This window comes from Echinops telfairi, unplaced genomic scaffold (genome assembly GCF_000313985.2).
Source record: "Echinops telfairi isolate 266 unplaced genomic scaffold, ASM31398v2 ScPeMD7_7469;HRSCAF=8507_1, whole genome shotgun sequence".
NCBI lineage: Eukaryota > Metazoa > Chordata > Mammalia > Afrosoricida > Tenrecidae > Echinops > Echinops telfairi.
This window is the reverse complement of record NW_022111373.1, coordinates 72,320,155-72,331,896: the sequence shown is the minus strand read 5'-3', so window position 1 is coordinate 72,331,896 and position 11,742 is coordinate 72,320,155. Positions and strand designations below refer to the sequence as shown.

Genomic DNA, 11,742 nt, shown 5'->3' with positions numbered 1-11,742 from the left:
ATGACAGAGCATGCGCTGTTACGCAAAAACTGCGATAGAGTGAAGCCGCAGAAGTCGAAGCGCGAAGTGGCGAGGGTTCACTGTACCAGGGTCTTGAAGAAAATTCTATGGTCTTCTAAGTCAATTTCTGGCCCCCTCCCCCCCGCCCCAGCCCCTTTTTGAAACATATATATATATATTTTTTCCTCCCAGGAAGGTCTGGGGAAAAGGGAGGAAGACGGGTAGGACGGGCCACATCGGCTCTTCTGGCGATGCATTCAATGCCGTGGGGCCGCAAGGGCGGGTACTTACAAGCTAGCTACGTGGCTTCCAGCAGCTCTCTATGACAATGCCAATGACAGATGGAAAGTGGTCTGTGACTATGAAATCATCTTCATTTTAATGTATAATGTCAATGACATCTGGGGGTACTGTGGGGCTCCGACAAGCACGAGACATGATAGTAATGCCTTTACAGCGTGCTGGTCCGATCCTCTCTTATTCATTCAGCACATGTTCGCTGAGAACTACCCATGATGGTGGCCAGCCCTGTGTTACGTACTGGGTTAGAACAGTGAATAAGAATATCGAGGCCTGTCTTCACATTGTCTACACTTCCCTGAGGTCACTGTGGGGCGACAGATCCCTCGGTCTATGACTTCTGTCTTGTGTGAATCAAACATTTGAGCCAGCCTTTTGGGGGTATCTTTTATGCGAGTTATAGCCTACAAAGGGTATATGACCATGTAAATAATGCCAACTTCACATCCCCAGAGGAAGGCTGTCTTGGTGTATCCTATAACCTTTGAGTAACAGAATAGAGGGGTTAAGAGCTGCTAAAAGCCAAGCGGCCAATTTTTGAGAAACCCTGGTGCTACTTCGGGCTTACTTAGGAAGCACAGGGGCTTCCCTAGGAAGCATCCTAAACCTACTCCTATGATTTGTGATCTGGGGGTCACGGGCGCACCAACCCCAAGATCATCCCTGGAAGGAGAGAGAGCGCGGGCAGAAAAGCAATTAAAGTCAGACTCTCTCCATTAGGACTCAGAGAGGTCGGCAGGAAGTAGCATCAACAATGTCATATCAGAATTCAGATTGATTTCCTGTTCATAATGTTTCCAGTAGTAGTTCTCTATTTGCCACCATGCCGATGACTGTCACTGCTGGTTAAGGAGCGCGGCCTTCCTAACAGGGCAAAAGAGGAGAGAAACCGAGGGAGCAGCTTGGCTCCTTTGAGGCCCTGTGGATACTGAGATCGACAGAACAGTGAAGCCAGCGAGAGCGTCGGGATTCCTTTCATTCAGTTTCCTCACCTCTCCACGATCTGGCCTCGGGGAGATGGAGGTAGAATATTCCCCTCTGCTCCCAGGCACGGGAGCCCTGGTGGAACAGGTTGGGCATTGGGCTGAGATCTGAAAAGTGAGCAGTTCAAAACCACCAGCAGCTCCTCAGGAGAAAGATGGGGCTTTCTACTCCCATAGAGGTACAGTCTCGGAAACACTCAAGGGCAGTTCTACCCTGTCCTATAGAGTCACTAGGAGTCAGAATTCACACTAAGTACAAACAACCTGGGGTGTGCTAGACTTAGAAACCTAAGGGACGTTCCTGTTCTAACACTAACCTCATGGCTAGTCCTCGAAATTGACTGTTTTCAAATTCCATGAAAGCTTTCAAAACATATCATTGGGTATGCGTTAGCCCAGTAACTGCAAAGCGGGCAGTTCAACTCCACCAGCCGCTCTACAGGAGAAAGATACGACTGTTTGCTCCCTCGGAAACCTGCTGAGTCAGAACTGACTCGATGACACGGAGGTTTGGGGATTTTATACTCTATGAATATGATTTCCAGGCTTGGCTCTCTTATAAATACATATTGCTTTATAAACCAACCAACCCACTGCCATTTCGCCAATTCCAACTCACAATGACCATACAGGGCAGAGCAGAACTGCTCCGTGGGGTTTCTGAGATGATAAATCTTTATAGGAGCAGGCAGCTTTATGTTTCTCCGACAGTGTGGCTGGTGGGTTTGAACTGCCTACCTTGCACATAGTAGCCCAAGGCATAACCCACTGCGCCACAAGGGCTCCTTAGAATGTCTTCTAGCTAGAATTAATTCCCTTCCACAAGTGAATTACATAGGAAAGTTCCTATTTCATCTTCTTAAAAAGGAAAGTCCCCTCAGAATGCTCTTGTTGTCTCTACGTCTGCCTCACAGTGGATTGGAGTGGGGAAAAACAAACCTAAGGAGAAAACACCCATGGGCTGCCCATACATGATGGGGACGGTGGCACTTTGCCATCTCACAGACAGAAGAGATATCCATAGGTGCGGACCGATAGTGAATGTGTGTGTGTGTGTGTGTGTGTGTGTCCCATTGGCTCCTCTAGAATCCAAACTAATACATAACCTGGGGACCCAGGAGGTGCTAGGTAGCACCAAGTCAGGCCAACCAAAGGTTGTGAAGACACACAATCTGGCACTTGAGCCTGGCTTACTTGACCAGGAATTCTCTAGAAGAGGGCCATGACGTTCTTCAATGAGAACAGGGCAACAGCGTCCCATGTGTCAGAGACCCCATGGTTCCTCCTGTTCCACAGAGAGCAAAATGGCTAGAAGTGGTGGAGTTAAGACCAGCAGTCACCTCTGTTGACTTATACCCTGGTGCTCCTTCTGCGGCAAGCCGCCCTCTGTGGCACTGAAGCCACAATGAGCTTAGTGGAACGAGGGCCAGGGAGGACCATTTGCCTTTATCAACTCAAGCGATGAAAGAGAACACAAGGACAGAGATGCATGAGGTGATAAAGCTGTCTTCGAGAACCAGAGATTGACGAAGAATAGACTGGGTACTCACATGGCGAGGTGTCAACAAAGTTTGGGTCGATGTTATGCAGCAACTCCACTCTGGGGGATGGGCTTCCTTCACTAGAAAAGAAGTTTTTAGGTAATATTAATTTCCTCTCTCAAATGGGTACGAGTTATTTTAATACTTCCTCTCCTTGAAGGTGTAGGAAATAACAATCCTACCAGTTAACAACTTTGTCATGAATCCAGAGGTCTCCAAAATTTGTGGCTCGTCCACTTACAGGCATTCATCTTGCCTGCATTCAAACAATGTCTAAACATTTATAGAACGTCAGTGTCTAGCATGTGGTGGTCTTAAAAATATGTCTTATGACTCCTTGCCCTAAACAATGCACTGTATTTGAGCCACCAGAGAAATGAGAACCCAATTCATCCTGTGAAGACAGCTAGCTTCATACTGAATATTCACAAGGAAATGAGGACACGACATCTATTCAAAATAGCATTGATGTTATAGATGCAGTATGCCTTCGGCAGAGCAGCCTGCGCCAGGACTATTCCTGTCGTTTGTATCCACATTTATAGCATGGAACTTTTTATACAAATACATGTGAAATACCTAGATCTCATTAAGGTTTGTCTTCTTAAGTGGACATGTAAATATAATCACAACCCATGTTCGTGTGGAAAAGAAACTACAAGATGATTTAGCTCAACCTCCTACTGTTACAAATAAGGAAGAAATATGTGAGTTAGTGACAAAATTCTGGGTATATGACTTTCAGAAACACGTTCTTAAAAACTGGGACCATAACTACCATTAGATATATGTGAGGAACACAAGAAGTGCCCAGGACATTTTGATAGTAAAGGCTCAGCCTTGTGGGAGAAGTGTCTAAAGATATTCCGATCTCTGGAAGAATACTTCAGACTACTTGATAATTCAATACTACAAAGTTCTTTTAATATCAGAAAATTTGAAAACATCTGAATGACCAATAAGGCTCTTGATATAACAAGAAGAATGCTAGCAGGCATCCCCGTGTTCATCTGCCTAGTTTCTTCTAAAAGATCACACCACTCATTCACTTTTCCATCTGCCATGTCTATTTAGTGGGTATCATTAGGAGCTATGGATTTCAGGGTCTAATAAAATTTCAAAAAAATATCTCGGTTAATATTGGCAACTTTCTTTTTAACCAAGTAAGGAAATATTAAAACAAAAATAAATGAGTGGAAAAGTAACATTAGAAAACAATAAACCTTCAACTGTTCATTAAAAACATAATTCAATAAGCAAAAACAGGAAGGAGAGTATCTCAGAATAAATGCTAGTCCTTTCAATTGAATACATTTAGCTTTAGAATCTTATAAGGTTCCTGTCCCTGTCTCCTCCATAAAGCCCATTCCTTGAAGGGATTAGAAGGACAATACTTAGTGACCTCTAGCCCTGGGTACAGCAGGCGCAGCACTGGGGGAAGGGCGCATCTCTTTTCTCATGTTCTACCTGAGGGCATTTGTAATGCCAAATACCAGGAATTGGGATCTAGTGAAGAATAGACACAGAGCAGTTGCTGTCCTTTGATAGGAAGTGATGCCTAGAAACAGGAAAACTACTGTGGCATACAGAAGGAAAGCCAATAGACGACATCGTGATAGATGGAGAAAAGATTGAAGTTGTCAAAGACTCCATCTTGCTTGAATCCACAATCAATGCCCATGGAAGTAGTCCAGAAATCAAATGACATATTGCACTGGGTAAGTCTGCTGCACAAGATCTCTTTAAAAAGTTAAAAAGCGGTGATGTCACTTTGAGGAATACGGTGTGTTTGACCCAAGCCAAGGTATTTTCAATGGTTTCATATGCATGCAAAAGGTGGACAGCGCGTAAGGAGGACTGGAGGAAAGAATCCGTGCATTTGAGTTGCAGTGCTGGTGAAGCATATCAAAAGTACGGTGGCCTATCAGAAGAACCAGTAAATCTGGACGATGTACAGTCGGATGCTCCTTAGATGCTACATCCAAATTAAATCAAGTGCCTTACCCTATTCTGAACACTATATGGACTTCACAATGCTTTCGTTCATTTTTATGTTCTCTCCTGACTTCTTCATCATGATCATAAAAGATTTTAATTCTGTTTCCTTATTCTCAACACCACAAATTAGGTATCATTACAATCAACCTGAAAGTGGGTTAGATGTTCTCGTATTAGCCATTTTCTTTGTTCATCGTCTCAGAAGTTCTGGGGTTCCTTTCATTCTTCTTGAAATGTACTCTTCAGAACGTCTTTAGTGATGTTGTTTATAGCAAGGACTCCCATTTTTCATTTATCGGAAAACTGTATTTGTCTTTATTTTCCCTAGCTTTTTGAAGTAATCAGTTTTGCTGGCTATAAAATTCTAGGATGAAAAAAAATTATTTTCCTTCACATGAAAGCTGTCACTCTACTGTCCTCTAAGTTCTGTTATTATTACTGAGAATAATAATAATAAATATTATTTTTGTCAATATATTTGTCTCTTTTCTATCTGGTATTTTTTTCATATTTTCTCTTTGATATTTTGTGGGTTTCGATAGAATTGTGGTCATAATTTTGAAAAGGTGAATAAAGGACAGAGAGATTATTGCAGATTATTGGTTATTGCAGAGATGTGGCCTGGTGATGGGGACGCCTAATTCTCCAGGGGCCTGAATGATGTGCCCAGGAAGAACAAGGCCCGCTCTCTGCATGCAGGTATTGAATTTCGCCATAGCTCAGACACTGGACATGGTTTCTCAGCTTCCTGGGAAGGAGCACACAATACGGTATTAACATATTAACCTTCTCCTTCATACACCAAAGGAAAAGAAAGCTTAGGAAATAGCCACACCTTGTCAGTGTACTTTAAAACACTTAAGAATTACTCATGGTTTTAAAAACTCTTAAAAACTCACAAATCTTTGGTCAATTACGTTTGAATAGATTCTAATAATCATAGGAAAGTTCTTAATCCTGTATCAGGAGGGAAAAATGCTAGTGTTTCTATTCTGTTTTATACCTGTGCTCATGTTTGGGCCAACCTCTCCCTTGAGTTGGCTTACTCTGAACTCATTCCTACGCCTTGGAAATTTGTTGTCATCAAGAACCCCCACCCTCTCATGCACACTGTTATCCCTATATCTTAGCCCCGTGTTAAAAACAATAATGAACTTGACTTATCTTCATCTTCCCTTCACCATGAAATCTCTTCAAACAGTTTTTATACTAGTGCTTCTCCAACTTGCCTGCACCTTAGAGTGACCTTGAGAACTTTTGAAATCTAGCCACTGAGGCTGTACTTCATGGCAGTAAGATCTCTGCGCATGTTAAGCATTTCTTAACTCCTCAGGTGACTCCAATTTCCAAGCTTGCAAACCAATGCTTCAGAAGTTCAAGCTTTATTTTTTTGTTCATAACATTTTTTAAATTGTGGCAAAAATATTGAGTTAGTTAATTGTGCCAACCTGGCCGATAATCACATGTGGGGCTAATTGAAAGGTGGAGGGATAAATGGGTAGTGAGCTTCGCCTTTCTAGTTCTTGGGTCTCTTGCTTTGTGATGGTCGCACCAGGGTGCACCTGCCTCTGCAGTTCCCTGCTTCCGCTTGCAAGATTGACTTCCTACAAGACATCCCCAAGGAGAAGCCACATGGACCTATCCCGATGCAGCCCTGGGTGCTGGAGCTGCTGTGTGGAGACCCGTGCTAGTGCTGAGATGCTTATTCGTTCACTGACTCAGCTTTCCTCCTGCAGTCGGCATCATTGCCTCTGTTTTGTGAGGTGGAGGACTTTGTGGACTGGTGTTGGGTAAATGGGTTAATGTTGGACTTGTGGGCTTGGCCAGCATTGGGTTGGGATGTTTTCGTGATGCACACTTTATTTACATAAAACTCTCTTATCCACGAGTTGCTGTGGATTTGTTTCTCTAAAGTACCTAGACTAATACAAATATACACAAGGAAACATTTTCCAATTCAAAAACTTCTACGTGTATAATTCAGTGCCATTAACTATATTATTTGCGTTGTATAATCATTATTGATATTCTTTTCCAAATTATTCTACCACCATTAAAATGAACTCAAGGCCCCATAAGCAAAAATTCTTCCTCCTTCACCCATGGTAACCATTGGTCAAGTTTGGTTTCTTCTTATTTTTTTAAGCAGTTTTCTTGATAGAGTATTCACATATCATACACTTCCATAGTTAAATCACTTTTCAAAAGAGTTGTGTGTACAGCATCACAATCAGTTCTAATGCTCCCTTCCCCACTCCTGAATTCATTGCGATGCTCAAGCTTTAATGTACAGATTAATCACCTGAGGTTCTTGTTAAAAAATGCAGGTCCTGACTTACTAGCTTGGGGTAGGGGTTGAGATTCTACAAGTCTAATGGATACCCCGGTGACCCTAATTCTCCAGTTTGGGAACCACACTTTGAGAAGTGAGGCTTGAGGAAGGCTCCCAGACTTTTCCTTCAAGGGATTTAATCTGTAATTACCAATGCACTGTGATTCATGCTTGATCAGTTTCAGGTAGCAGGAGCTGGCAAACACTTTCCATTTCTTCGTCTTTGGCATTGGTGTTTGGTGTGTACACTTTAATTCTTTTCATAGTAACTTGTCTTCCTTAGAGGGCTGTGGATGTTACAGGATCACCGACAGTGTTGCACTTCAGGATAGACTTCAAAATGTTCTTTTTAATCATGGGTGCGACCTCTTCTTCTGCTTGCCATTCCTAGCAGAGCAGACCATCCGATTGTCTGATGCACGATGTCTAACACTAACCAGTTCAGCTCACTAGTACCTCGCTTATTAATCTTGTTATGTTCTATTTCATTCTGAGAGCGGATTCCAGAGCAATGGTTCTTGACCTTAGTTACACAGTGCAATCCCTGGGCATAGGAGGGGTGGGGTGGGAGAACTGATCCTTGAGCACCTTTCATTGAGATATAGTTGGTCTGGGATTCAGTTAGCCCTAAGATATTTTTTAAGTATAATTTACAAACCATACATTTACCTAATAAAGTGTGTAACCCTATGTTTAGTACATTCACAGAATTATACGACCAATGAACCCTTCACATTAGCTGTCTTTCCTATTCCATCTTTCCCCATCCTCTAGTCTTAGGGACCCACTGATCTACTTTCTTTTGCAATAAATTTGCCTATTCATGATATTACATTGAAATGTGACCTATTGTGACTGGCTTATTTCGACTAGCAGAATGTTTTCAAGTTCATCAAGTTTATCAGTGTGGTAGTTACATAATCTCCTGTCAAATTGAGAAAAGGGGTGGAGTCTAGCCTGACAATCAGGTCGCAGCTTGATGACCTCATTTAGAGGTGCTATAGAGATAAATAGATCACTGGAGGTCAGACTCAGTCTCTCCGCCTTCCCTTTCCTGCTGTTGAGACACTCAGAGAGCTGGAGGAAACATGCGGAGAACCGCACCAGCATTGAGATGCTTCCATCACCACTGGATACAAAAGACCTTCTACCCACTGGCCTGTAAACTTCCTGCATTCTGCATCATTGCATGTGCTGCATGAGTCTAAACAGGAATTTATGGCCTAGAATCAAACATATGGGCTAATATTGGACTTATGGATTAATCTGGACTGAGCTGGGATGTTTTCTCAATATATAATTGCTTTTTTATATAAAGTTCTTATACACGTATGAGTGTCTATGAATTTGTTTCTCTAGTCAACCCATACTAGCACAATCCGTATTTCATTTTATTTTTTAATGACCAAATAACATCCCATTGGATGGACAGAACCAGCTGCTATGGCTTAATTGTTACACGTTGGGCTGTTGGAAACCACCAGCCGCTCTGAGTGAGAAAACAAGGCTATAGTGGCAGAAACTCAGAGGGGGCAATTCTACTGTATCCTTTAGGGTGGCTATGATTCGGAACTGATCCAATGGCAGTGAGTTTTTCTTCAATTTGTATGGATACACCTCATTTTGCTTACCCAATTATAAGTTGATACTACATTTGAATATTTCCCCACAATTATGAATAATGCTGGCATGAGCATTATTTCAAAATTTTCATTTCCAGTGGGTATATAACTGGTAATGAATTGTAACATCATATGAAAACTTTCAAAGGCCTGCCAAATTGCTTTCTGAGACAGTTGTATCATTTTACACTCCCATCGGCAGTGTTTAAGGACTCGGATTTCTCAACACACTAACCAACACTTGTGATTGCTTTGGGTTTTGCTCTTTTATTCTAGCCATTCTAGTAGCGTGAAGTGGCACCTCTTTGTGATTTTGAGCTGCATTTCCCTAGTGACTAATGTGCGTGGATTACTTATCTGTCTTACTCGGGGAAATTTATATTCATGCCTTTTCAAATTGGTTGCCTTTTGTGTATTGAATGGCAAGAGCTCTTTATATATTCTAGATGAAGGTCCTTTATCAGACATACAAGAATGATTAAAAAATATTTCCTCCCATTTTTTGAGTTAGTTGTCTTTTCACTTTTTACATGGTATCATTTTAGCACAAGTATTTCATTTTGGTGTAATTCACTTTGCCTAGTTTTCTTCTCTTACTTCTGCTTTTGGTTTCTAGCTAAGAATTATTGTCTGATTCTGAGTCACAAAGATTTGTTTTGTCGTTTAAGATTAATTACCAAATTGATTTTTTGCTAGCGTATAGCATGTGATAGCTCTAATCTACTACTGTTTCCTGTATTATGTTGCTGCTAGGTGCTGTCAGGTCGACTCCGGGCCACAGAGACTCCGCACAACAGAAGCAAACACTGTCCGTCCGGGGCCATCCTCACGATTGTCCCCGTGCCTGAGCCCATTGTTGCAGCCACTGGGTCAGGCCATCTTGTTGAGGACCTTCCTCTTTTTTACCGTTCCTCGACTTTTTCTAGCACGAGGTCCTTCTGCAGGGACTGGTCTCTCCTGACAACTATATGTATGCATACGCATCTATCCATTCATTTATAAATGATGTTATTAACAGTGCAGTATTTTTGTACATTACATTGTTCCAAGTTACATTTCCATGCACTCAATCTGTAGCACTTCAGATCTTCCTTCTGATAATTCTGCAGATTGTCCTCTCACTTATACAACACAGTATTATCTTTTTGAGCACACATTTTGAAAGATTACATCTCAACTCCACGAATTACTGGATATATAAACATAAGCTTTATTGTCCTCATAAGTGGAATATGAATAATACCTATCTTCCAGAGTTTGAGAAGCCACTTTATTAAAAATGTGGGTTCTTGACTCTGCAGACATGGAAAGAGTATAACCATAGATAAAAGACTATCATCTGAGGCACACATAGAGAATTATATTTTAAAAGAATGGAATATGAATATCCCTTTCCATTCATCTTGCTGGTAAGAGTTCTGCTTATGGATTGCATTGTAGAACTTAAGTAAGATATGTTACACTATTCTCACCCTTGTTAGAACTTCTTTTTAGAAAATTCTAAGTGTCAAATGACTTAGTTATGCAGTCTACCCCTTATGAAGTTGCCTATACAATACATATGTTGCTATATCATAATTAGAAATGTTCCTTATTTTTTGCTTTGTTTAGGTTTATGTTATCATTTAGTTGTTATCAGGTGTGACAAGACCATGGAAGAGGCCATCATGCTTGATAAGGTAGCGGCTCAGTGGAAAGCCTGAAAACCCTCAATGAGATGGGTTGGCACAGTGCCTGAAACCTGGGGCTCACCCATATCAATGGTAGTGAGGATGGCGCAGGACTGCAGTGCTTGCTCTGGTGTAGATCGGTTGCTGCAAGTCAAAGCAGACTCCACGGTACCTGACAACAACAGCAGCAAGGCAGGCACAGAGGGGATTGCTCAAGGATCTCATGCACGCTGCATCCTGTCCCACCTCCATCATGTATTACAAGTAGAAAGCTGAACCATTTTTGTTCATCATTGACTGTTTAGTGACGGAGACCTTCATCTAAACATGTGAATTGGGTGTGTTCCATGCATGTCCATAAGACACCCAACTGGAGTCAATTTTGGTTTTGTTTTATTTGTTTGCTTTGGCTACACTAGTATGAATAATAATAACTAGCATGTATTGAACATTTCTTGTGTATGTGCCTCATACTACTTTAAATGCTTTATATTATCTCATTTAGTCAATACTCAATGCCTATTGAAAAATGGTTAAGTGACTTAAAAGAGCAAGGGTTGGGATCAGGTCAAGATGGCGCCCAGGTAAGCAGCACATACTGAGAGCGCTTTTGTGCACGATGGGTCTGGTGTTCAAGTGGCCTAGTGGAAGGATTCTGGTAAGTGAGAGGACCACTGGGACAACACCCCCCCACCCCCCAACCCCCCACACACATCTGTCCTGAGCTGGAGCCCCTGAGATCTGATCCTTGGGACAACTCAGTTCATCCAACTGAGCTGCCCTTGCACACCGCCGCAACCACTGCCACCGCCACTGCCACCGTTGCAGTCACTGATTGCCCCACCCCACCCCAGGCCTGGTATCCACACCAGGAGCTGCTTGGATGCCCCGCCAAGACGCACACAGCTGTGGCAGGAACCCCTGCAGTAGTTGCCTACTCACAGAGATCCACTTGGAGATCGGCTTCCTTCTCCTGTGGTTCCCCTCTCTCCACATGGCAGCGTTCTGCCACCAAGCTCAGGTCTCTCCTTCCATTCCCCTGGGGTCCCAGGAACCGACCTTCAGTCTACCTGTAGACTGAGGGTACCCCACCCTGAGACCCCTCCACTGGTGCCCCTGCCTGCCAGCTTGCTTCCAAAGCTCACTCCACCAGCACCAGCCCACACTGTCCTAGCAGCCATGGGTGCTCCTGTGGGCACCACTCTCACTGTCTGCACACCGGCTCAGCACTTCCCTAGTGTTCCAGGCCCACGGGCAGCAGGCATGAGTGCATCCTTGATCTGAAGAGCATATATC

The 11,742-nt window shown here is 42.7% G+C and overlaps 1 protein-coding gene across 1 annotated transcript in view; it reads right to left on the bottom strand.

Annotated features, from left to right (window-relative positions):
* ARSB (arylsulfatase B) overlaps positions 1-11,742 on the bottom strand; it is a 268,069-nt gene that overhangs the window by 76,259 nt on the left and 180,068 nt on the right. The window contains exon 5 of the mRNA XM_045285212.1: positions 2,834-2,904. Coding sequence (XP_045141147.1) covers positions 2,834-2,904 — 71 coding nt within the window. The remainder of the gene's footprint in view (positions 1-2,833; positions 2,905-11,742) is intronic.